At 43.1% G+C, this 27,166-nt stretch overlaps 2 protein-coding genes across 2 annotated transcripts in view; both read right to left on the bottom strand.

The window, feature by feature from the left end:
• Positions 1-249: 249 nt before the first annotated feature.
• Positions 250-1,412, bottom strand: GPX1 (glutathione peroxidase 1). The gene is made up of 2 exons (XM_061397602.1): positions 1,070-1,412; positions 250-808 (listed from the first exon to the last, which is right to left on the bottom strand). Exons 1-2 carry the CDS (start codon positions 1,328-1,330, stop codon positions 452-454), a joined length of 618 nt encoding a protein of 205 aa, XP_061253586.1. The 5' UTR covers positions 1,331-1,412; the 3' UTR covers positions 250-451.
• A 1,060-nt stretch (positions 1,413-2,472) lies between these two features.
• Positions 2,473-27,166, bottom strand: part of RHOA (ras homolog family member A) — a 50,237-nt gene continuing 25,543 nt past the window's right edge. The window contains exons 3-6 of the mRNA XM_061397607.1: positions 12,425-12,582; positions 8,106-8,226; positions 4,245-4,375; positions 2,473-3,739 (exon numbers count right to left, since the gene is read on the bottom strand). Of these exons, the coding sequence (XP_061253591.1) occupies positions 3,566-3,739; positions 4,245-4,375; positions 8,106-8,226; positions 12,425-12,580 (582 nt within the window). The 5' untranslated portion in view covers positions 12,581-12,582 and the 3' untranslated portion in view covers positions 2,473-3,565. The remainder of the gene's footprint in view (positions 3,740-4,244; positions 4,376-8,105; positions 8,227-12,424; positions 12,583-27,166) is intronic.

The raw sequence follows: 27,166 nt of genomic DNA, 5'->3' as shown, positions 1-27,166 counted from the left end.
AAAGACTTTCTTTTGTAACAGGGCCTCAGGATGGCCTTGCTGAATGTCTTGGCAGAGGGAGAAACACTGGGAGAGAAGCCTGGATTCCCACAAAGGAAAGAGTGGATTCCACTGCAGACAAAGTGTTGGAATATTCATGTTTGGCTAGGTAAGGCCAGCTAAGAAATGGGGGCTTAAGCTCCCAGCCCTAGGACAATGAGATTAGTAGGAAAGGTGTCCCCCACTGACAATGACACAGGACACACACAGTTCTGCTCACATCTGGCACTTTATTCATGAGGAGCTGTGGTCTGGGAAAGGGGAGGCTGGGATGGATAGGACCAGCGCCCACCTCAGGGGATTTTCCTGGACATCAGGCATTCCTCCACGTAGGTTTAGAGGGAACACCTTCATGGGCAAAATCCCTGGAGAGCAGCGCTGACCGCCAAGCAGCAAGGGTGGGAGGGGCACCCTAGGCAGAGGCCCCCTGGGACAGCAGGGTTTCAATGTCAGGCTCGATGTCGATGGTCAGAAAGCGGCGGCTGTACCTGCGCACGGGCACACCGTCTGGGCCCACCAGGAACTTCTCGAAGTTCCAGGAGACGTCGTTGCGGCACACCGGGGACCAGGTGATGAACTTAGGGTCGGTCATGAGAGCAGTGGCGTCGTCACTTGGCGTGGGCAGAACCTCCCGAAGGAAGGCGAAGAGCGGATGCGCCTTCTCGCCATTCACCTCGCACTTTTCGAAGAGCATAAAGTTGGGCTCGAACCCGCCGCCTGGTCGGACGTACTTCAGGCAATTCAGGATCTCCTCGTTCTTGGCGTTTTCCTGCGAGAGGGGAGAGCAGCTGGGAACCAGGGCTGCGAGGGGGAAGGGAAGCCTAACCGCAAACCTGGAGTTTTCCATGAGTCACCCGACTGTGACCTTTGTTGCGTAACTCCAGGGTGGATTTGAACCTCAGCCGGGAAAAGCGTCGGAGTGCTGCGAGGCGAAGGCCCGCCTCTCCGCGCCCTGGGACCCGGCGGAGCACCAGCGGGCGCTCCTAACCCGGGTAGCACGCCCACCCCCGCTCCGCCCGGTTAGGCGCACCTGATGCCCAAACTGGTTGCAGGGGAAGCCGAGCACGACCAGGCCCCGGGGTCCAAGGCGCCGCTGCAGGTCATTCATCTGGGTGTAGTCCCGCACCGTTGTGCCTCAGAGCGATGCTACGTTCTCAATGAGCAGCACCTTGCCCCGCAGGGAGGACAGGTTGAAGGGCTCCCCGCCGGCCAGAGGGCGCGCGGAGAAGGCGTACACTGTGCGCGGGGCTGCCGCCGCCAGGGCGGCCGCCGAGCGCTGAGCGGCGCACATGGTATCCGTCTCCGAATCGAGAGCAGAGCGCCGCGGACTTGAAGAACAAGGGGGTCGGGAAGCGCCTGCTTTTAAAAGGCGGGCGACCGGGGGGGTCACGTGGTGCAGGCACTTTTCCGGCCGCGGCTCCTCCCTGCCTGGGTCCCGCCTCATCCGGCCTCCGGCCCCCAGCTGCGGGCCCACGGGGCGGGAGGGTGCGGCCGTGCCGGATGCGGACACCGCCCAGACCGTTCGGCGGCGCGGGCGCGTTTGGTCCAGCCCAGGGAGTGCAGCGCGGGCACTGCGGTAGTGGCCCGAATGATTCCCGCCCAGGGCCCAGACGGGCTCCGGATTCTTTCTCAGTGGTTCTTCAGGGATTGCACCTAGCCCCGGGAGGGTGACCAGCAACAGGAGCGTGTGCTGTCTGTGGCTGCACAGCCCACCCCGCCTGTGCTGTATCACTACTCCTGAAGAACGAGCCCTATTGGCAGGCGCGGGGATGGTGCAGTTGGCGGCGTCTGGGAACTTTGAAGGTTAAATTGCAGGAGGGTGGGCAGTGCTGCGGAGAAGGGGGCAGGCAGTCAGGGATGGGACTGCAAAAGCCAGCTTTCTCCTAACCTTGCATTCTGGCGCTACCCTAGACTGTGCTCTCATCCTAGCCTCCGGTTTCCCGCCTACTTTGACACCCTCAGCGCAGCACTGCCTTTACACAGGGTTTCTGGGGTCACTGTTAAGGCCCTGCTCCAGACTCCTGGAGGGGAGCCCAAAAGCATGCAGGGCCAAGGAGACTGAAGTGGATTTCAGACCATCCTCGTACCTAGTCAACTTCATCTGGAGCTCAGGCTTGCCAGTAAAAGACACTGAGAATGGACAGGTAGTAAGAAGAGTAAAGTATCACACTCCTGAGATTTGTATGGAAGAATGACTGCTTGGAATACCTCCTACTCCTCAGTAGGCTGTATTCCCTACTCCACCCGCCTCTGAACTTGAACGTGACAAAAGACTCATTCCCACCTCCTTGGCTGAAGTCAGGTTAGTGCCGGTTTGGGGGAGTGGGTGGGCAAGCTGGTACTTTGCCCCCTGAAGGAAAGGTGAGCTAGGCAGAATTCATCCTCCCACTCCCAGCCCTGGAGAGAGCAACACAAACACCAGGATACAGGAAGTTTAGAAAACTGCCTTTATTCTATTAGTAGTTGGAAAAATTAACTGGTACAGAAAAAAAGTTTAGTCAGCTGGAGAGGAGAGAGAAACTGAGGGCCGCCCAAGAGAACTGGCGGCTCCTCTGGGAGGGAACCTGGATACAGTGAGAAGAAAGAGCACTGTGAACTATAGAGCCAGACCCTGCAGTCCAGGTGAGACAGGTTATGCCACCTTCTGAGTGTCTAAGTGCCTCAAGCAGAAGACTGAATTCTTACTTACTTAGCCCAGCTCTGGGGAAGGGGGTACTGGAACATGTGGGGCCGAAATGGGGGGACATGGCCATCTTTTATCCGAGAAACTGACAAAACGGGAATTTAAAAAATGAATTTTCCATCTGACTTTATTTTCAAATACACTTTCTTTAAAAAAAAAAAAAAAACCAATACACTTTCTGTGAAGATGACAAATATCAGTATTAGGAAATCCAATTATACAAAAAATACTACATCTAGTCTGGGGTAGATATATTTATTTTTGGTAACATACATTAAGCGGCACTAATTACACAGTAACTATAAGGTAACTAACATGAAACCACAGAACTGTAACTTTACCACAGCTGCGTGGATTTGGGCCTTTCTGGCTGAGCACATTTTCAAAAAACTGGATAGCCACCCAGAGCTATGCCAATGAAATCTGTTAAAAGGAGTAAAGCTCTGAAGTGGTGACTCACCAGAGTACCTTGCAGCTGATAGATGACAGACAGGACATGTTAGTTATAAAGTAGTTACAGCCTAATTCACAAAAGTTACCAATGGTTTCTCTTTCTAGAAAGAAGCAAGAAGTTAAGAAATTCCTTGAATTAGCGCCTGGTGTGTCAGGTGGGAGTGCAGAGGAGGGCTGTTAAGAGCAGTGTCAGAAGGACCCTGGTGGGTCAGGTGGGTTGGACATCATTAATAATCATGGTTGGCTTCTAAATACTGGTAGCAAGATGACTTCTGATTTGTAATCTTAGGTAAATTATAGATAAATGAAAAAGGCCAGTAATCATACACTAAGATTAATAAACAGCACTTCAAAATTAACCGCATGAGGGCTGTGCTTGCAGCAGGGGTTTCACAAGACAAGGCACCCAGATTTTTTCTTCCCACGTCTGGCTTGCAGAGCAGCTCTCGTGGCCATTTCAAAAACCTCCCTCACTCCATCTTTGGTCTTTGCTGAACACTCCATGTACCCAAAAGCACCAATCCTGTTTGCCATATCTCTGCCTTCTTCGGGTTTTACTGGCTCCTAGCAAAGAGAAGAGAGCACTTTAGTTAACAGTGTTACATATAGTAAGTAGGTGCAGAGCATTTTAACTCCGCTGAAAGACTTCAGAAGCCAAGGTGTCAGCCCCATCACTTTTAAAAGGCTATTAGGGGCTCTCTGTTTGGACTCCCAGGTTGCCTGATCCTTCAGTTGCCACCAATTTATCTCTAGCCTCATGTATACAAAGGTAATAACTGGACAGGGAGACTGAGAGCCTGATAAAGCTCCTGCATCTGACACACTGACTACTGCTGTGATGGTCCCTTCTCAGGGAGGCAATCTGCACGAGAGAGGTCCCACCTTACAGGACTAGGGAGCCTCAGGGACCCTCTGTGCAGGCCCCAGTCCATGAGGCACAGACAGAGGCTTCTGGGACTCTCTCTGAAACAGCCTGGCCTATGTGGGTTTCTGCCTCGTTCCCTGAATCTCCCATCGTGGGTCCAGGGTCCCCAATGCTACAGAAGACAGAGCCCCACCCCAGACCCACCTGCTTCATCTTGGCCAGCTCCCGCCTTGTGTGCTCGTCGTTTCGAAGATCCTTCTTGTTCCCAACCAGGATGATGGGCACGTTGGGACAGAAATGCTTGACTTCCGGAGTCCATTTTTCTGGTATGTTTTCTGAAAGCAGCAAAATACATATAATTATCTTGAAGAATCTCCAGAAGCCCTAGTTAAATTGTGAAGAAACTTCAGAATCATGCTGGACATATAATGGAATTTCACTAGTTTCAAAACCATGAAAAAGGCAAAATCTAATCCCCTTTCTCTTAAGCACAAAATCACCAGCTTTTCTCAGTCATACCAAGGAGCTCATCTCCTGCAGGTGGTGCCAGGTGAAGGCTACAGAGGAGCAAAGGATTCAGAACACGGGGTGGCTCCACAACGGTGCCCCCTGCCCCACCGGCCAGCCATCCACGTCACTGTTGGATGATTCTGACCACAGCTTACAGGAGTCCCCATTCTGCGGCTGTGGCTACAGCTAGCCCAGGGTTCACACACTTTCTCTACACCTTACTCATGGGCCTTCAGAATGACCTACCCTTGGGTTACTGGAATTTCAAAGGGCTTCAGTGGCTTCTGAAAATGAATCATGACCAGTTGCAGCTTCTTGCCAATACTAATTTAGATAAGGTGGCCTGAGTTCAACCTCCCACACCCACCACCTTGAGCATCTCAGAGTCAGGGATGACGTTACAAAATGGAGATAACTAAGACTCCACATGAGGTTATTCTGATTCAATGTGTACAGCATACTTAGTATGATGATCATTTAAATGGTACTGAACATAATTTGGCACTATGTTTTAGGCGTAAACTGTTCACTCTCTGACTTCAACACCAAAAGGCAGGAGTTACAATATGGAAAGATGCCCTGCCTTCTGGCTAGAATGTAGAGAAATTATATGAGTAAGGTCAGAAAACTCAATTCAATGCTCCACTCCTCAGCCAAGACAGATACTTTCCTCCTTTGCTAGAGCAGCTACAGCAGCTACAGTCAATCACTAATGTTACAACTTAAAACTCAAAGCCTTATTCTAGAACAAAGGGGTCCTTAAGAACCGCAGAGCAATAAAGACACAAGGGCCAGCATATCTGACACTGAAGCCCAACAGCCTGGGTGGTCAATCTTGCTCCTGGCTCTGCACCCTGTGGTCAGTTTTCAGTGAAGCTGCAACAGTGATCACTTTAAAGAGTAGGTGAGATCACACACATCTCTCTTGTGTTCAAACCATCTGAGAGTTCCCATCTCTCTCATGATCAAAGGAGAGGTCCACACCATTAACCACATGGCTCTGCAACCCTCGCTCTCTGTACAGTACAGCACACTGGACTCCTTCCTTCCACCTGGGGAGTCTTTTGTTGGCCTCTCTCACCTATGCTCAGAGGTCTCCTTTTCAGTGAGGCTCCTGACCAGCAGCATGTGGTCATCTTCTAACACTACATACTACCACAGCCTATTCCATTTCCACCACCATGAATGTTATTTGTAACCTTTCCTGCTATCAGATTTAGATTTTGGCTCTTCTGTCTCCATCTAGAATATAGGTTCTATAAGTAGGTGCTCAATAATTATTTGCTAAACATACAAAATTATTACTCTAATAGTCTCCCCACCTCCAGAATCCAGGACATGTAAAATAAAATGAACTGCCTCTCTTATGTTCACTTTTCATGAATAATTTTAAAATTTAATTTTTTTACCTTTTAATTCAGTAATGGCAATCACCTATAATTGCTCCTACCCTCAAAGTAATCTGATCATATCAGGACACATCACTTTACACAGATTTACAGTGGAGTGCTTTGGATGTCCTTGTGAATTCCATTAATTCTTATCTAGATCCAGAGTCTACTTTTATAAGTCAAGTTTTACTGGAACAGAGCCAAGCTCATTCATGGATATATTTTTTATGCCTGCTTTTGTGTTACAACAGTATAGCTGAGTAGTTATGGCAAATTCAGGAAATGCAACAAGAGAACACACGGCTGACAAGCCGAAACTATTTACTATTTGGCCTTTTACACAGGATCGGCCAGCAACAGGGCTGAAACCTGCACACCAACATTCTGATTGCTGATCAAACTTGTTATTCTACACCCAGACTCTGGGCTATGGTCTAACATCCAACGATACATAAAAAGCAAACTGCAATGTTTGGTTGACATTAGCTTTTCATTTTCTTGATATAAACTTTGAGTTCCAAAGACACATTTTACCGGGGCAAACTACCAGTGGAATTCTCTGCTACTCCCTAGCCAAAATGAGAGAACTTTTAAAAGGCCCTTGGCAAAACTAAGGTAACTCAGGTCAGCAAAGGGGCCCTACCTACCTATGATACTCCTGCCAAGACCACCAGTGAAGGCACAGCATCAGCCCCACCCCACCCCCAGGTGTATCCTGAGAGGGAGCTCAATCTCCCTCTGCTTTCTACCTCTGTGTTCCTCCCTAGAACCTGCTCTCTGGGTGAGGGGATAGCAAAAAACAAGTCATAGTAAACAGACAAGAGGTCAAAAGCAGAAGATTTCTTGAGACCAGGAGATATACAGTGTTCAAAAAAAAAGTAAGACAGAATAAGAGTAATATTTTGCTCTGAAGGTACTCTTGTCCCTCAAGGATTATACCCTGGATGAGGCGGCAAAGGGTGCACACTCCTCATTCCTACAGGATTTAGGCAAAGTTCATCATGTGTGTGTTTCAATGGAAGGTGTCCATTTTCTCTCTAAAGTTCAGCCTCAAGGGCCTCCGCAGAGTCCCACCAAAGGAAGCCAGATTAATTTGAAAACCGAAACTAAAACACAACTGTTGAACCAAAGTGAGACAATGGCAGGCAGTACCCACAGTCTCAGTCCTGGGAAGTATCACACAGGAGGCTCCATCTCAACTTGGTTCCTTGGGCTGCATGACGCTGAGCAAACGGATCTAAGTCTCAGAGCACCCCTCAGTATTGTCATTTACGTGAGTACAAGCAGGACACACAAAGAGTCACTCCACCCTAACCCCCCAGGAACAGCCCAGGCCACCAGCCAGCCCTCAACTGTCATCTGTGGTAATAATGACAGTGTCTTTGCCCCATCCACTGCCCTGTTAAAACAGGGCACCACAGCACCGAGCAAGACGTTTTATCATCTTTAGTACAAACCGAAAGCAAGTTCTGTTTCAGGCCCCGGTGCTGTTTTGCAGAGTAAGAGATCAGCATCTTTCACACATTTTTTTTTCCTTTGGAGGAAAGCAGCTTCTGTAACATGTGACCAACTGAGCTAGTGTAATGTCAGGTTTAAGTCTCTATCCACTAGCTGAGGGGCTTTATATAAAAAAGGGCTAAAGCAGGGGTTTAAAAACACCACTAGGAATCAGCAAATCATCAGTCTAGATGTTGGGAGGCAGCAGGCTCAACATTAAGTACTGAAAAAAGATGTGGACACCCAAAAAAAGCCTTCCCCAAATCTCAGTCCAGAAAATAGCTTTGGGGAATGCCCTGGATATCCAGTGGTTAGGACTCCGTGCTTTCACTGCTGAGGGCACAGGTTCAATGCCCTGGTCAGAGCATGCTGCATGCCCACCCCCAACCCCTGTCCCCTTTAAAAAAAGAAAGGAGGGCAAAAAATAGCTTTCTATTGGAACCCACCTACTTTACAAGGTGAACATGGCAGTCAAGGGAGACCAAAGCTGAAAAGGGATTCAGGGCTCAGGGTCTACAGTCCTGAGACTCTAGGACTCTGGCCACTTATGATCTCCTCTGAAACTCATGTATGCTTTTCAGCCACTTGATGTCCAGAAAGGACCTGAGAAACCAAAAACTGACCACCACACAGGCAGCGACAAACGTCAGGCTGCAGGGCTACTCACCTAAACTATCAGGGCTATCAATGGAGAAACACATCAGTATAACGTCGGTATCCGGGTAGGAGAGAGGCCTCAAGCGATCATAATCTTCCTGCCCAGCTGTGTCCCATAAAGCCAACTCTACCTATGACAGGAAAAATGAACATAAGAGTGCAGGTTAATCCCACTACTTACTTTCAGAAGAAGTGAAACCACTGTACCTTCAAATGATAGACTGTCCACATAGTAAAATACAAAAATGGTCAGTTTTATTAGTGTCAAGTCAAAAGTAATTTTGTAGCTTATAAGTACTTATAAGTACACAAATAACATTCTACAGAGGAAAGAAAGTGAATGAACCATCCCACCAGGTATACAAGGCAAGACAGGGAAAAACCAGAACAAGTAACTTTTCTTAATACAGTCTCACTCAACCATTTCCTTACCTTGTCTCATCACTCTGCTCCAATGAGGAAACAAGATTGTATCTGAATTGATGGATAAGAAAAGTGACCATCCTGGGTGTTGGGCAAGGTCTGAGCTGACAGGAAAGGCCTATGGCTCTGCTTTTACTGCTCAAAAAAAATGTCTCAATAAAAGCATCATATAGGTAGGGGGTACTCCTTTCACCTTGGGAACCTGTTCACTTTCCAGTGGGAGGAGGGCAGACACCTGGACTTGGACAGGACTCCACCACCCCCACGCCTGTCAGGGACTGTACTCAGCCCAGTCACTTCTTACAGTCACAGTGGTTTTTAGCTCTTGTGGCCCAAGGAGTTCTCCCTCCAATGCCTCGAGTAGCCTTCTCCTCCTAACACCTTCAGAGTGTTCAGTATCTAAATATTATTCCTACCTTAAAGTTGATGGCTAATTATTTCTTCCACCCTCAACCTCTGCCCCAGGATGTGTCACTCACAACTTCAAGTCCCACTGTGCCTCTGTCACGCATATTACCATCAGCTTGGTACAGGAATCCATAATATATTGATGCCCAACCCTCACAACTGGTCTGACCTCAAGATGCTACAGCTCATTCTCTCACAAATCCCACTCCCCTGGCACCCCCACACCTCATGAGCATTCAGTCAGACAGAAGAGCTAACTCTGTCTCCTGATAAATGATTCCAGGGTGCCAAGCCTGTCTCACGTCAGGGCCTTTCCATTTTTGGCACAACTATTCCCTGGCCCATAACCACCTAGAATCCTGGATGGCTCCCTGGGATCTGTGGGTGCATACTCTTATGAGAACATTCGCACGAGGCGCCCTCTCTCACCCTGGGATACTGACTTGCTCTGAGGTAGGTAGCTAGGATATGATACCCTCTTCCAGATCGAGTACCCTTTTTTCAGGGTTCCTCTCCCTGGTTCAAGGGCTTTCATTTTGCCAGGGTCAGGCACAGCAAGAAAGATATTCACTGATCATTCCTCAAGGTTTGTAAGTCAAAATCCCTATACTTCTTAAGGGTAAAAAGATCCTGGTCATTCCAAGACCCCAAGGCAAAGATGATGCTTCCAAGAGGACAGAAGAGCCAATAGTACCCCCCAAACATATACTGCCACAAATGGAAAAGACTTTCCCAACTTCTGACTGCAGACACATAGCAACCAACAGCTGTCATTCTCTAAATGACAAGATAAACATATAAACAATATACACAATATAAACTTATAAACAATATACATTCAATACACCTTTTGAGAAATGTGCTATGAAAACACCAACCTAAACCTGTTTGTTTCCTTCAAGCCACTGGGTCTTTCTGTGTATGTGTGTGTGTGTGGGGGGGGGGGTCCGGGGGGGGGGGCCTATCTAAATTGGGTAAGAGGTCTGGTATGTGACAGCAGGCCCAAATTTTCAACAGCTTGTCAGAATTGGGCCCTGTCTCTACACAAAACCAATCTTCCTATGAAGCCCACAGAAACCTGTACCCAAGCATCCACTCAGAGAACTGACTGAAAGTTGAATTGGCAACACTTATGGGCTACCTGCAGGGTATAGGACCCAGACAAAGTTCTCTTAGGCACGAATTCATTGTGGTTTTTTTCATCCATTCGTGACCAGAAGGGCGCCATGGGGCTCCTGATGGCCTGAGAGCAGCCACTGTGGCCCACACGGCTACTGGGGACACTATAATAGGGGGTGTTGAGTATGTTCTTGTCCAGTCCAATATGTCAAGTGCTTTGGTGCTTCCAAATGCCTTCAGTCACTTCACAGACCCTTGCTGTCAACCGTAAAACGGCTTAAACCACTTTACAAATCAAAGTGGCTCCAAGATTAGACAGCTTACTCATGGTCATAGAAGTATCAAGGCATCCTGTAATGACGAACCCTAGAATTCGAAGCAGCTGGCCTAATGTGCTTTCCACACACAGTCCCACAAAACGAGGTTAGGTAGTACTAGGACAGAAAGGGACAGCAGGAAAGCAAGAACAGGAGAAGGAAGAAAGAAGACAGAATTGTGGAAGCCAATAAATTAGGTGCTAGCACCATGAGACATGTGACTGAATGCCTAAGAGGACTGTGTTGGAAAATAGCCCGTTGTTCTACTTTTCTTTTCAGCTAACCCATTTGCAATGAGAATTTCATTTCTCTTCAAAAGATGGACAGGGACCTGGATATTATTTTGACAACAAAAGGGAGGAGAAGAGGGAGAGACAATTCTAATTTCAGCAGTTTTGCTCCAGTCTTGCTGGTGGGCTTTCAGGGCAGACAGGAGGAAACACTGTCCTCACCGCCAGTGACAAGTAACTGAAGCAAATGCAGCAGCCTGTTCATGTTAAAGTCAAAAGACATTAAAAAAAAAAAAAAAAACCCAAAACCTAAATGTGAGCATGTTGTTTAAATGTCACACTGTTGGTGGTACAGAGCCGTACAACCCTTTGAGAAGCATAATCAGCAAGAACACATTGACCTAGTAATCTCAAACTTCAGCACTTAATGAAATACTATGACAGAACCATCCATACAAAGGTTCATTTTAGTATTAACCATTTGGCAACAAACTAAATTTCAAATATAAAAAAAGCTGGAAAGAACAAATATTCTAAGGCTTCCTCATGTGAAATACGCATGAATGTGGACATAATCTAGATGATAATAATTTAAAATGAATAAAATTGGACTAAGCAAGAGAGTTCCAGGAAAACATCTACTTCTGCTTTACTGACTATACCAAAGCCTTTGACTGTATGAATCACAACAAACTGTTGAAAATTTTTAATGAGATGGGACCACCAGACCTGCCTGCTGAGAAATCTGCATGCAGGTCAGAAAGCAACAGTTAGAACTGGACCTGAACAACAGATTGGTTCCTAATAGGGAAAGGAGTATGTCACGGCTATATATCGTCACCCTGCTTATTTAACTTATATGCAGAGTACATCATGAGAAATGCTGGGCTGGAAGAAGCACAAGGTGGAATCAAGACTGCTGGGGAAAATATCAATAACAGATACGCAGATGACACCACCTTATGGCAGAAAGTGAAGAACTAAAGAGCCTCGTCATGAAAGTGAAAGAGGAGAGTGAAAAAACTGCCTTAAAGCTCAACATTCAGAAAACTAAAATCATGGCATCCAGTCCCATCACTTCATGGCAAATAGATGGGGAAACAACAGAAAGAGCGAGACTTTCTTTTTGGGGGCTCCAAAATCAATGCAGATGGCAACTACAGCCATGAAATTAAAAGAAGCTTAGTCCTTGGAAGAAAAGCTATGACTAACCTAGACAGAATATTAAAAATCAACAAAGGTTCGTCTAGTCAAAGCTATGGTTTTTCCAGTAGTCATGTATGGATGTGAGAGTTGGACTGTAAAGAAAGCTGAGTGCCAAAGAATTGATGCTTTTGAACTGTGGTGTTGGAGAAGACTCTTGAGAGTCCCTTGGTCTGCAAGGAGATCCAACCTGTCCATCCTAAAGGAAATTAGTCCTGAATATTCATTGGGAGGACTGATGCTGAAGCTGAAACTTCAATACTTTGGCCACCTGATGCAAAGAACGGACTCATTTGAAAAGACCCTGATGCTGGGAGGGACTGAAGGCAGCAGAAGGGGACGACAGAGGATGAGATGGTTGAATGGCATCACCAACTCAATGGAAATGAGTTTGAGTAAACTCCAGGAGTTGGTGATGGACAGGGAAGCCTGGCGTGCTGCAGTCCACAGGGTTGCAAACAGTCAGACACAACTGAGCGACTGAACTGAACTAAAAAGGCAAGAACAGATTTCTCATTTTAACTTTTTGTTGTTATGTACTGAAGAGACAAAGAGACCTAATTCTCTCAAGGCTCTATGAATAGCCTAACATAAAAAACAGTAGCAGTTATTCTGAAAAGTATACTCACCTGCTTTCCATCCACTTCAATATCTGCCACATAGTTCTCAAACACCGTAGGGACATACACCTCTGGGAACTGGTCCTTGCTAAAGACAATGAGCAAGCAAGTCTTGCCACAGGCTCCATCTCCAACAATCACCAGTTTCTTCCGGATGGCAGCCATTGCTGAAACAAAACAAAAGTGTTGTCTAAATGCATGAGAATCCATGATAGCTTTAATCTATAGCACATACTTTCTGCCCACGGGGCACAAGACTCTATTAGCACACGAAAAATATAAGATAAAATGCTAGTAACACCTTTCCACGTGGCATCAAAAAGTCATACTAAAACCCCATAACTAACATTATACTTGATGGTGAAAATATTGAAAGGTTTCCTTAAGAACAGGAACAAAACAAGAAAGTCCACTCTTGCCACTTCTAAGGGGGTTGTGGCAATTAGGCAGAAGACAACATAAAAGACATCCAGACTGGAAAAGAAGTAAAATTATAAAGAGCTATTAGAAATAATAAATTCAGCAATTTACAGGATATAAGATTAACATATAAAATCAATTGTATTTCTATACCCTAGTAATGAACAACCTGAAACTGAAATTAAGAAAGCAATTTCACTTACAACAGCATCAAAAAGAATAAAATATGAATAAGTAACAAAAAAGCATGAAGCATACTCTGAAAACTTTAAAAAATATAGAGAGAAATAAAAGATCTAAATGGGAAGACATTCATGTTTAAGGACTAAAGGCCAATACTGTTAAATGACAATACCCTCCAAATCAATCTACAGACTCTTACGATCTATCAAAATCTGAGCCAGCTTCTTTGCAGAAACTGACAACTGATCAGAAAATGCAAATGGAAATTCAACGGACTCAGAACAGCCAAAGCAATTTTGAAAATGAAGAGTAAAGTTAAAGGACTCAGCAAAGTTAAAGGACTCACACTTCCTGATGTCAAAACTTACTATTTAAGGTACAGTAATCAAGGCAGTATTGCACTGTTATAAAGATATAAACAATAAACAATTCCCTGGTGGCTCAGACAGTAAAGAGCACCTGCAATGCAGGAGACCTGGGTTCGATCCCTGGGACGGAAGATCCTCTGGAGGAGGGAATGACTACCCACTCCAGTATTCTTGCCTAGAGAATTCCATGGATGGAGGAGCCTGGCAAGCTAGAGTCCATGGGATCCCAAAGAGACACGACTGAGCAACTAACACGTTCATAGATCAATAGAGTAGATTTGAGAATCCAAAAATAAGCCCTCCCATTTAGGGTCAAGTAAATTTTCAAAGAGGATGCCAAGACAATCCAATGGAGAAAAAACAGCCTTTTCAACAAATGGCGCTGAGACAACTGAACAGATAACATGCAAAAGAAGGAAGTTAGAACACTACCTCACATCATATACAAAATTAACTCACAATGGATTACAGACCCAAATGTAAGAGCTAAAACTACAAGATATTTTTTAAAATGCAGTAAAATACACAGAAAACTTGCCATTTAAACAATTTCTAAGTAAATACTTGAGTGGCATTACATATATTCAACACTGTTGTACAATTATCACCATCATCCATTTCCAGAACTTTTTTCACCTTCTAAAACTGAAATTCTATATTCATTACACAATTATCACCCCATCTCCCCTACTTCCACTGTTGGCAACCACCATTCCACTGTCTACCTCTATGAATTTTACTGCTCTAACTACCTCAGGTAAGTGGAATCATACAGTATTTGTCATTTTGTGACTGGTTTATTGCACTCAGCATGTCTTAGAGGTTTCCTCTCTTTGTAGCATGTATCAGAATTTCCTTTCTTTTTAGATTGAATAATATTCCATTGTATGTACTGATATATACCACATCTTATTTATCCATCTATCTGCAAACAGACGCTTGGGTTGCTTCCATCTTTTGGTTAAAAAATACATTTCTCACAATGTATTGTGAACAGTGTATTCACAAATATCAAGAAACAAAGAAGAAAGATAAAGTGGACTTCATAAAAAATTTTAAAGCTTTTGTGGTTCAAGGGATAGCATCAAGAAAATGAGAAGATAATCCACAGAATAGGAGAAAATGATATGGGACCTATATCCAGAATATATAAAGAACTCCTACAACTGAATAAGAAAAAAGCAGCTTAGGTTGGTGGTCTGACTTGGGATCTCTCGTTGCAGTCAAGGTTGATGTGGACCCACAACATGTAAAGAACTCCTACAACTCAATAATAACTAGACAGACAATCCGATTTAAAACTGGGCGAAGGATCTGGCTATATCTATGACCCAGCAATTCTACTCATAACTCCAAGAGAAATAAAAATGTATTCACACAAAAAATTTACATGAATGTTCACAGCAGCATTATTCATCACCATCAAAAAGTAGAAACAAACCAAACATCTAACAACTGATGAATGTACAAAATGTGATTTATCTACACAATGGAATATTATTCAACAATGAAGTGGGGGGATACTAATACATGCTACAACATGGATGAACCCTGAAAACATTACAATTTGTGAAAGAAGCTAGTTACAAAGAAACACAAGTTGTGTCATTCCATTTATATGAAATGTCCAGAACGGGCAAATGCAGAGATAGCAGACTCGTGACTTCCAGGGGAAGGGAACTAGAGGAGGGAGGAATAGGGAATGACTACCAAAAGAATAGTGAGGTTTTTTATAAGGTGATAAATTTTTCCAAAATGATTCTCAGATGGTTATGTAACTCGAATATTCTATATACAACTGAATTGTAAACTTTTAATGGGTGAATTATAATGTGTGTGGATATTACCAAAGCTGTTACCAAAAAAAGGAAAAGTATGAAGACTCCCTACCTCCACTTGCTACAGCCTAGAGGTCAACCCGAACTCTCACCATTACCTCTTAGAACAGCACTCCAATTTTTAATTGTGCACTTTGCTGCCCAGCTAAAAGACATTTCTTAGTTTCCCTTAGACTAGATACAGCCAGGTACAAACTTCTAGCCCCTGAGATGTAATCAGCAGTATTCTGTGGGACTTCCAGAAAATCTTCCTTAAAGTTGGAAGTCCCTGCCCTTCTTCATCTCCTTCCTCCTTCCTGCTGCTTAAAGCTGGAGTCACGGCTGCTTTCTAAACAGTCATCCTAGAATATGAGTGCCACACCCTGGAGTTGAAGGAATAAAGGATGGAAGGCACCTAGATCCCAGATATCTTGGGAGCCACCATCTCAGCCCAAGACTGCCTACTTCCATACTTCTTTTATGTGAATGAAAAATAACTGTCTTGTTTAAGGTAGTATTTTTCAGGTCCCCATTATCTATAGTCAAACTAATCCTCAACAATACATTCACTGACAAAACCATACTGTCTCAAGGGAACGTTTCTCAAACTGGAGTGGGTGACACAATCCATTGGGGTACATACATGAAGTAAACATCAGAAACTATTTTTTTTTAGTCTGGAAAACATAGGAAATTTAGCTTTAAAATTTAATGCACATAAACTCATAAGGTTCTGTAATGCGAAGGGCTGACGCTGCTGTCGCTCATTTGTGAGTTCTGAGAACATGTGGTGTAGTGCAATGAATATGTGGCTGGCTAAGAATATACATATATATTATGAAGTTTTAACCAAGTCACAATATTATCTAGTAATAGTTAAAGACTTACTTTCTGTGAAAAAGCAAAATAAGAATTAGGGATAATACTCCTAATGCAAGCATAATAACCAGCATATACATAAAAGGGAAATGTGTTCAATACAATTCTTTAAAACATAGGACCACACAATGAAAACAGTACTGTATAGAGACTAGCCCTTTAAACTATAACTCAGGGACAGAGGAGCCTGTTGGGCTGCTGTCTGTGGGGTTGCAGAGTCGGACACGACTGACGCGACTTAGCAGCAGCAGCAGCAGCAGCACTTCTGACACCCATTCAGCTCCTTATATCCCTCCATTTTTGTTTTTGATTCCTACTTGATTCACTTGTGTTTTGTCTTCCAACCAGACTGCAAATCACCTCAGAGCAAAGGAAATAGCTTCTATTTCTTCACAGCCCTATGTGGCTCCATACTTGAGTGGACATGTAGTAGAATTTAAGCAAGTGAAGGGTATGAAGCAAGTGGAAATGTATACCTTTTCTTTGAAACAGACCAGAGAGAAGAAGGTTAGTAGAGGAAAGCACGGACGTGGGGAGGTTCCTTGTTTTAAAATAGGCACCCTGCACTTTATGGTAGACTCAAAGAAGGAGCCAATAGACAGGAGTGATGAAGGGGGGTGTGGGATACGTATTAAGAAAATCCAAAAACAAAACATTTTTTCAATGAAAAAGGAGAGACAGACTACTTCATTTTCAGTCTCCTATGAAATAATCCAGGGCACAGACGCTAATTTACCTTTTTTAAAAACTCTTTCCTCTATGTTCAGTCTGACTGCTAACATCTTGATAGGATTCACAAATCATTTTCTGTTTTTTTTCTTATGTTCTCAAATTCATGTCACAATTTTACCTCCTAGGCCTATCTTGGTATTGGTGTATGCCCAAAGTCCAGCAATCAGGACCTTATAGGATGCAAACAAAATGTATCTGTAATTCCCTAAATTATTAAAAAAGACTGCCATCTTTGAATAGTATCCTTCCTAGAAAGTACTCAATTTTTAAGAAGTAATTCCTGTAAATCAAATACAGTTAAGGACACACAAAATAAAAATTCCAGGGAGCGACCAAAAAGGCTCTTGAATATTTCCCTTAGGGAATATTCTGCCCAGGAAAAATATAAAACCATTCAGCTTCTACTGATGATAAATCACAAGTGATTATGGGACAAAATGAAAATGAAAGCCTATAATTACAAGGTGATTTCTGGGATGCTGGGAGTCTGGCAACACAACCAGAAGTTGTTGACAAGATGTGAAGAGTACAAACATCAGAAAATGAAACTCACTACTTTTTTTCCTGAAATGACCCAGGAATTTTTTTTTACTCTAGTATCTTTCCTTTCCATGTTGTTATAATCCAGCATCTTTTCAAGTAGATGGCTTGCCAGCTTGAGAAGGAAAATCATATTGAGCTCTCTCTGCAGTCTCTCTGCCAGATGTGTTATTTTCTAGACTCTGAATTGTTTCAGATATAATTCTTAAAAATTTTGAGTAGAGGTTTGTTTTTCCAGTAACAATCAGCTGTAAGATATCTATTTAAGTCACCTGTAATAGCATGCAAGTGAGTGTATATTTCTTTAGAGGAGTTATGGGAAATCTCTACATCTCTCACAGGGTCTGGCATAAGACAGAGGAATGCAGTGAGCAAGTTACTCCTACTAAGGTCTCTCCTGCCCAGGCCTAACCTTACGGCCTCCAGCACCTTTCAATTTATAGAGTATTGCCACCTGGGGTATCCCACACACCCCCTTCATCTTTCCTGTCTACTGGTTCCTTCCAGTCCACCATAAAGTGCAGGGTGCCTATTTTAAAACAGGGAATCTCCCCACATCCATGCTTTCCTCTATTAACCTTCCTCTCTCTGGTCTGTTTCAAAGAAAAGGTATGTATTTTCAGTTGCTTCATACCCATTCACTTGCTTAAATTCTACCAATGTGCATTCTGCCCAAACTTCTACTGAAACTTTCTCAAAAGTCACCAGTGACCTACCTTCACAAAATCCAGTCCTGATTCTCCTTGATATTTTTTACCACCTTACCTTCCTGTCCTTGAACCTCCCTGACAAAATATGCTAAAATAAACACTGATTATAATAGCCAAGACATGGAAGCAACTTTAATGTCCATCAACAGAGGAATGGATAAAGATGTGCTACATATATACAATGGCATATCACTCAGCCATTAAAAAGAATAATGCCACTTGCCACATCATAGATGGACCTAGAGTGTATCATACTGAGTGAAGTGAGACAGAAGGAGAAATATCATATGACATGCCTTATATGGGGAATCGAAAAAGAAATGATACAAATGAACTTACTTAAAAAAAACAGAGAGACTCACAGACTTAGAAAAGGAACTTTACGGTTGCTGGGGGGGTGGGGGTGGGGAGGAATAGTTAGGGATTTGGGGAAGGTCATGTACACACTGCTATATTTAGAATGGAAAACCAACAGGGACCTATTGCATGGCACACAGAACTATGCTCAACGTTATGTGCCAGCCTGGATGGGAGGGGGCTTGGGGGAGAATGAATACATGTATATGTATAGCTGAGTCCCTTCACTGTTCACCCGAAAGTACTTTGTTAATAGGCTATACCCCAAAACAAAATAAAAAGTTTATAAAAGTCTGGAAAAACAAAAGCCCCCAATTTTAAGTACATACTTCCTACCACCACTGTATAGCAGTTGGATCCTTCACATCTGAAAACAGCCCTGTAAAATGCCATCAGAAAGCCAAGTAGCACCACAGCAAAGATACCTGCTGTTAGAGATTACTATTCACAGGGGACAGTGTACCAAGTATATTGGGCCCAGTCCTGCCCTGTGATTTTTAAGGGCTCGAAAATTCCCAGGATGGGAACTACGGTAGTATCAGTGGTTGCTGCAACCTCTCAACATCAACCACAACAATGACAAATTAAGGTAACCTTGACTTACATGAAGATATTAAGAAGAGGTGGCCAAGAATACACAGAAGAACTATACAAAAAAGATCTTCATGACCCAGATAACCAAGATGGTGTGATCACTCACCTAGAGCCAGACATCCTGGAATGCAAAGTCAAGTGGGCCTTAGGAAGCATCACTATGAACAAAGCTAGTGGAGGTGATGGAATTCCAGTTGCTCTTCCAAATCCTGAAAGATGATGCTGTGAAAGTGCTGCACTCAATACGCCAGCAAATTTGGAAAACTCAGCAGTGGCCACAGGACTGAAAAAGGTCAGTTTTCATTCCAATCCCAAAGAAAGGCAATGCCAAAGAATGTTCAAACTACTGCACAATTGCACTCATCTCACACACTATCAAAGTAATGCTCAAAATTCTCCAAGCCAGGCTTGAACAATATGTGAACCATGAACTTTCAGATGTTCAAATTGGATTTAGAAAAGGAAGAGGAACCAGAGATCAAATTGCCAACATCCACTGGATCATGGAAAAAGCAAGAGAGTTCCAGAAAAACAAATACTTCTGCTTTGTTGACTATGCCAAAGCCTTTGACTGTGTGGATCACAACAAACTGTAGAAAATTTTTAAAGAGATGGGAATACCAGACCACCTGACCTGCCTCCTGAGAAATCTGGATGCAGGTCAGGAAGCAACAGTCAGAACTGGACATGGAACAACAGACTGTTTCCAAATTAGGAAAGGAGTACGCCAAGGTTATATATTGTCACCCTGCTTATTTAACTTATATGCAGAGTACATCATGAGAAACACCGGGCTGGATGAAGCACAAGGTGCAATCAAAATTGCCGGGGAAAGTATCAATAACCTCAGATATGCAGACAACACTGCACACCGCCTTATGGCAGAAAATGAACTAAAGAGCCTCATCATGAAAGTGAAAGAGCAGAGTGAAAAAGCTGGCTTAAAACAACATTCAGAAAACTAAGATCATGGCATCTGGTCCCATCACTTCATGGCAAATAGATGGGAAAGCAATGGAAGCAGCGAAGAGACTTTATTTTTGGGAGGCTCCAAAATCACTGCAGATGGTGACTGCAGCCATGAAATTTTTAAAAGACGCTTGCTCTTTGGAAGAAAAGCTTATGATCAACCTAGACAGCATATTAAAAACCAACAAAGGTCTGTTTAGTCAAGGCTATGGTTTTTCCAGTAGTCATGTATGGATGTGAGAGTTGGACTATAAAGAAAGCTGAGCGCCAAAGAATTGATGCTTTTGAACTGTGATGTTGGAGAAGACTCTTCAGAGTCCCTTGGACTGCAAGGAGATCCAATCTGTCCATCCTAAAGGAAATCGGTCCTGAATGTTCATTGGGACGACTGATGCTGAAGCTGAAACTCCAATACTTTGGCCACCTGATGAGAAGAACTAACTCATTTGAAAAGATCCTGATGCTGAGAAAGATTGAAGGCGGGAGGAGAAGGGGACGACAGAGGATGAGAAGGTTGAATGGCATCACCAACATGATGGACACAAGTTTGAGTAGGCTCCAGGAGTTGGTGATGGACAGGGAAGCCTAGCGTGCTGAAGCCCACAGAGTCACCAAGAGTCGGACACGACTGAGTGACTGAACTAAACTGACTTAGATGTGGAGTCTGCCTTGGCTCTGCTGCACTGCTTTTGTTTGGGGGGTTTTCTGTTTGCTTTTGTGGCCATGCCAGGCGACTTGTGCGATCTTTGTTCCTCGACCAGGAATCAAACTCAGGGCCCTGGCAGTGACAGCACCAAGTACTACCCACTGGACCTCCCGGGAATCTTCCTGTTGCTTTGCTGTGGTAACAGTTACTATTCTATAGGCAATAGGAAAGAACCACAGTCTTCCATATATAGTCTCATTCACAAAGTTACTGATAACCACATCAAAAAAGCCAATTAGGCCTTCTGACTGTGTCCAGAGACTTGATACTTTAAGTTATAGCAACAAGGTGAACTCAACAAGGCCACACAGTGGGGCTGTCTGGGCCTGGCACTCAATGATTTAGTGGTTAAAACATAAAATACAACTAAAAAAATATTAATTCCTATTGTACGGTTTCTATTAGGAAACTTCTGTTTTATTTGTTCAAAGACTCAGCACAGGACTGGCTGTGCTGCTGAGCAGCAGTGCTGGGAGTGAATTTCAAGAGGTCACCCTTCTGGGAAACCACCACCTTCCTTCCACAGGAGGAAATAAGGGCTGTCTGCACATAAACATCCTCCCTTAACAGCACTGAGAACAGAGGGCAAGAATATCTTTTTTGTAATGTGCAAATCCTGGCTGGCACAGTCTTAAGTACTTGGACCAATGCCGCATTCAAGGGTGACTCTTCTGCTGGTACTGATGATGAAGCACTGTCCACGGCAGACTTCACTGGCCCATCAGAGGCTTGGGCTTTTGGAGGACAACCACTGAAAGACACTTCACTGCCACAAGTGACAGTGCTGCCTACCGCTCATCAGAAGCTACTCCATGTCTGCCTCACCCCATGACCTGACACACAACTTCTTCAAAAAACACACTACGCTAATCATTCTTCTGGTTCTCCCTTTAATGATACAGTGTTGTAAGTTTCAAAATACACTATACTACAACAGATCTTACACTGTTTGATCAGCCACCATGGTCCTTTTCACTGGTGTATCACAAATCACTTGCTATACATTTGATAGGAACTGATTTTATTCTGAACTTCTCCAGAGGCAGGTATAATTATCATTCATTTTACTAAGGAGAAAAGAAGCTTAGAGTTACTATTTTACTGAGTAAAAGGCCACTAAGTTATTAAAATACATTTTCAAAACTGGAACACTGTTCTAGCACGAGGTACCCAGTTTTTGGAGAGGTTACTGAAATGTAACTTGTGCAACTGGGACTGACAACAAAGGATTTACTCATTGCTGAAGAGCCTTACAAATCAATCAAACTCCATTAGCCTAAATTTCTGCCAGTAAACATATAAATCAGGCCAGGTCTACTAAGCAAACATGTCACAGAAACCCTGTACTGATACCCAATGAAAGGCATGTGGTGTCCAACTGTCAGGGGGCAAGTGGAGAGGGAGAACACGACACACGTGAAAAGAAGCTATTCTACAGTATGCATTACATGTGTGCATTATATAGTGGATATATGTGTGAGCAACACACATATAAAATCTTTCTTAAAAATATCTCAATTGAAATAAAATTCACATACAATTTATCCACTTGAATTCCATAATTCTGGGTATCTAAGGTACAGCATAATGATTATAGATTATGATACTCTAACTTATATGCAGAGTACATCATGAGAAACACAAGACTGGAAGAAACACAAGCTGGAATCAAGATTGCCGGGAGAAATATCAATAACCTCAGATATGCAGATGACACCACCCTTATGGCAGAAAGTGAAGAGGAACTCAAAAGCCTCTTGATGAAAGTGAAAGTGGAGAGTGAAAAAGTTGGCTTAAAGCTCAACATTCAGAAAACGAAGATCATGGCATCCAGTCCCATCACTTCATGGGAAATAGATGGGGAAACAGTGGAAACAGTGGCAGACTTTATTTTTCTGGGCTCCAAAATCAGTGCAGATGGTGACTGCAGCCATGAAATTAAAAGATGCTTACTCCTTGGAAGGAAAGTTATGACCAACCTAGACAGCATGTTCAAAAGCAGAGACATTACTTTGCCAACAAAGGTTCGTCTAGTCAAGGCTACGGTTTTTCCTGTGGTCATGTATAGATGTGAGAGTTGGACTGTGAAGAAGGCTGAGCGCCGAAGAATTGATGCTTTTGAACTGTGGTGCTGGAGAAGACTCTTGAGAGTCCCTTGGACTGCAAGGAGATCCAATCAGTCCATTCTAAGGGAGATGAGCCCTGGGATTTCTTTGGAAGGAATGATGCTGAAGCTGAAACTCCAGTACTTTGGCCACCTCATGCGAAGAGTTGACTCACTGGAAAAAACTCTGATGCTGGGAGGGATTGGGGGCAGGAGGAGAAGGGGACGACAGAGGATGAGATGGCTGGATGGCATCACTGACTGTGTGGATGTGAGTCTGAGTGAACTCCGGGAGTTGGTGATGGACAGGGAGGCCTGGCGTGCTGCGATTCATGGAGTCGCAAAGAGTCGGACACAACTGAGCGACTGATCTGATCTGATCATATACTTGAAAGTTGCTAAGGAAATAAATCTTAAATGCTGTCACTTCACACACAAAAATGGTTGTTATGTGACATGATGCAGTCGTTAGCTAATGCTTTGGTGGTAGTCATTTTGCAATTTAGGTGTATCAAATTAATAGCATGCACCTTAAGTTTATACAATGTCAATTATATCTCAATTAAGCTTGGAAAAAAGTACAAAATAGTTTTTGGCATTTTACAGTATTTTTAGAAGTTGTGATAATATATAGCAAAATTTGCCATTTTAACTATTTTATTTTAAATGCATAACTGTGATATTATGACTTACAAGAAATATATATATGGTCTTTGTCCTAGCTCCTGGCACATAGCTACTAAAACCTTAGTAACTTTCTAAGTGACATGAGCAATGGAGAGTTATTTGTTACAATATTTGGTCTTTTGTCCTCAAATAGCTTTAGTTCCTGAAATAGCTCCAGAATGATCAGGGTGAAAAATGTCTTGTTATTCATAACAAGCGCTTTTCAATCATACCTGTGTTTAAGTTAATGAAGTGACTTTGGAAAATCCCTAAGGATGGGGGCTGATTGCCAGGAGAATTAGGTTGCTTTGTAAACTCCAGGGGATTAGTGTTGTAACTTTCAGTCCACCTCCCATCACAAGCAGGAAAGAGCTGCTGGAGGTTGATCAATCAACACTGGCTGTTGATTTAATCAATCATACCAGCATAATGAAGCCCTTCCCAAACCCAAACGGTTCAGAGAACATCCAGACTGGTGTGAGAGTGACACACCCAAAGAGGATATGGAAGCTATGCCCCTTCTCTCATATCCTGCCCTATGCATCTGGCTGCTCTTTCTCTAAGAAACTGGTAACCTAGTAAGTTAAATATTTTCCTGAGCTGTGAGTCACTCTAGCAAATTAACTGAACTTCAAGAGGGGGCTGTGGGAACCTGGGGTTTATAAAGCAATAAAAAGAGAGCTCTTTGGGTGTAAATGACAGATTCTCAAAATTAAAAGTTGACTTGATTCAGATACAAAATCTGAAACTTTAACCCAAACTTTGCTTGCTTTGGTAACTAAGTCAAGTTTCTTTCTAATTGAATTACTCACTCAACAAAATTCTGTTACTGTTTGTTATCTTTAACCTCAAAACATTAGGAACCCAAATCTAACTAACCAGCTTCACCTCCATATGTCTTACAGAGTGATTTACATTTCTTCAAAGAGATGAGATAAATATTTGGCCCAGGTTAAGGTCTCTGCAAGAATCTACTTAGAAAACCTGCAACTTAAACCATCTCCATGTACACAGGACAAGAGCTATTGAAGGGTGCTGGTGCTGGTAAGTCGCTTTAGTCGTGTCCGACTCTGTGCAACCCCATAGATGACAGCCCACCAGGCTCCCCCGTCCCTGGGATTCTCCAGGCAAGAACACTGGAGTGGGTTGCTATTTCCTTCTCCAATGCATGAAAGTGAAAAGTGAAAGTGAAGTCGCTCAGTCGTGTCCGACTCTTCGCGACCCCATGGACTGCAGCCCACCAGGCTCCTCCGTCCATGGGATTTTCCAGGAAAGAGTACTGGAGTGGGGTGCCATCACCTTCTCCGTATTGAAGGGTAATGGAAGACTAATTTGGCAACAGCCATTTAATATTACTAGTAGCCTTTAGCAGAAAAAAAAAGCTTTCTTGAAATTCATTTCCGGGCACGATCTATAGGAGTTCTCCCCAAATAAAGTACCCTGAGGTCTTACTGCACAGGACGTCTAGGCCAGGGTCTAGCATTCCAACTTTTTTCTGGAAAATCCCATAGGCAGTCATCAAAGTAGCAGCAAGATAATCGGCTTACTCAAGCCACAAGCTAGAATTTTTCAAGCTCCTTGTGAAAGCCCAGATTCGGCAGCAGAAGACATGAAGTGATGCCCAGTAATATCTCTGGGAGATGTGTTCTGCTCAAGGCCTTATATGTAAGAGTTTTAAATCTTAGTTGAGTTTTAAACCTTATAACCTAGGTGTACTTAGACAATTTAGGTTATTCCAGAGTTCTCTGGCTTTACCAGATTGTCTACATAAGGACCTTTCCTTATGACACAAATGGAGTCAAGTGGAACCCTTGAATACATACCACAGCCTTACTCCTGATTCTTTAAAAAACTTTAACAATGAAGCGAGAACCCCTACAAAGAGGGAAAGTCATTTTCTCAGAGGGAATGAAAGCAAACACACAAGCCTGCAGGCATTCTGCTTTTCTAAAAAAAAATTCAGCCCCCTTCCCCCAAATCAATTCTTTTAATACAAATTTTTGATTCCTTGGGTCATGCTGTCAGCTAGGTGTGAGGAAAACCAAGAGTATAGTAATAATATATGAAGTGAAAACACAAATAAATACCTAGTAGATGGTTACTTCATGAGAGATGAACCTTCCTTGACTATTTCTCAATAACTCTCAACTTAAATTGTACATGCAAAAAAAAAAGGGGGCGGGGTTACAAAAAAAAAAAAGAAAAAAACCCAAATCTCAAAAGGTCTTGAGATGTCAGTGGGAGGCAATAACGAAAACTGAAACAAAGTACAGGGTAAGAAGTTAATTTGGGGGTGGTGGGTAAAAAAAAATTTTTTACAAGGAATTTCACAAAGTGAGCATATCCATGTAACCACCACCACAATCAACAGCACAGCCAGCATCCCAGAAGGTCCCTGTGTCTCCGTCCTCCTAAGTCATTCCTGGACTAGTCTGGTTTCTTTCCTTGTGGATTGGTTTTCGCTGGGTTTAAATTTCTTTGCTGGATTTTGAACTTTCTTTGGAGTTACTTTAACAATCTTTCAGAGATTTCATCCAGATTGCTTCAATAGCATTTGGTTTACTTTCACTGCTGTGCTGTATTCTGCTCTTAACTGATGATTTCTGCCTTTTAGGAATAAATACTGTTACGGCAAATCTTGCACATGGCTTGGTATATTTACTAAACAATTTTGTGGGTTTATACCTAAGAGAAGGTTTTGCTTTAGTACATACTACTAAACAGCTTTGCAAAGTAGTTGTACACACCCACAAGCAGTAAGTGCTTTCCGTTCAATGATTTTCTTCAAATTTCAGCCAACTTGGTGGGTGTGTAGTGATATCCCATTGTGCTTTAATTTGCACATCTCTGATGATTAATGGTGTTGAACACCTTTTCCTGAATTTACTGGCCATTTTACAAAGCTGCTTTTGTGAAAAATGATTACTTTGAACTAAGAAATTTAATTTTACTAGGGAAATAAGATAGCTATGAAACATACGAAGATATAGACTGAATTTTTTTTTTAACAGAAGCCAAGAGTAACAGAGTAGGTCAGACTATCAATCACTGAGAAGCAAATAAAACTATTTCAGACTTAGATTCAGTAAAAATTACTCTGGGGTAACTGGTAAATGGTGCTTCATTTTACTCCTATAGCACATACACTGATTAAGAGGTTCTCAAAATGTACCTTGCATCAGCATCACCTGGACAGAGGGCTTGTTTAAACCCAGACTAATGGACCCAACTCCCACAGATTCAGATTCAGTAGTTCTGTGGTAGGGGCTGAGACTTTGCATTTCTATCAAATTCCATATGATGCTAACACCACTAATCTAGGGACCACTTTTGAGAACCACTGAAGGCCGAGACAGTCGCCTTAATAGGATAATTTCATTAATTGAAGGCTGAGACAGTCACCTTAATAGGACGATTTCATTAATTGAAGACTAAAGACTAAAAAAAAAAAAAAAAAAACCAAGGGAGAACTAAACCACTCATGAGTGCCTTACAATATCTGCCTGCTAACCTTCAGTTCGCAGTTATTTTTAATTTTCAATTCAATTTAATCTAGAAGACTCCAGAATGTTGCATACTAAACTGAAGGCACTAAAACAGCTCCAGAAAGCCTTCAGGAAGCTACTCAGACAAAAGTGAGTCAACATCATGGTTATACAAACATGAGGAAATCTCGGAAGACTGCTGTGTGAAATGGAGAGAACTG

The sequence above is a fragment of the Bos javanicus genome, chromosome 22, assembly GCF_032452875.1.
Source record: "Bos javanicus breed banteng chromosome 22, ARS-OSU_banteng_1.0, whole genome shotgun sequence".
NCBI lineage: Eukaryota > Metazoa > Chordata > Mammalia > Artiodactyla > Bovidae > Bos > Bos javanicus.
The sequence above is the reverse complement of the archived record's forward strand: the minus strand, read 5'-3'. Positions and strand labels throughout refer to the sequence as shown.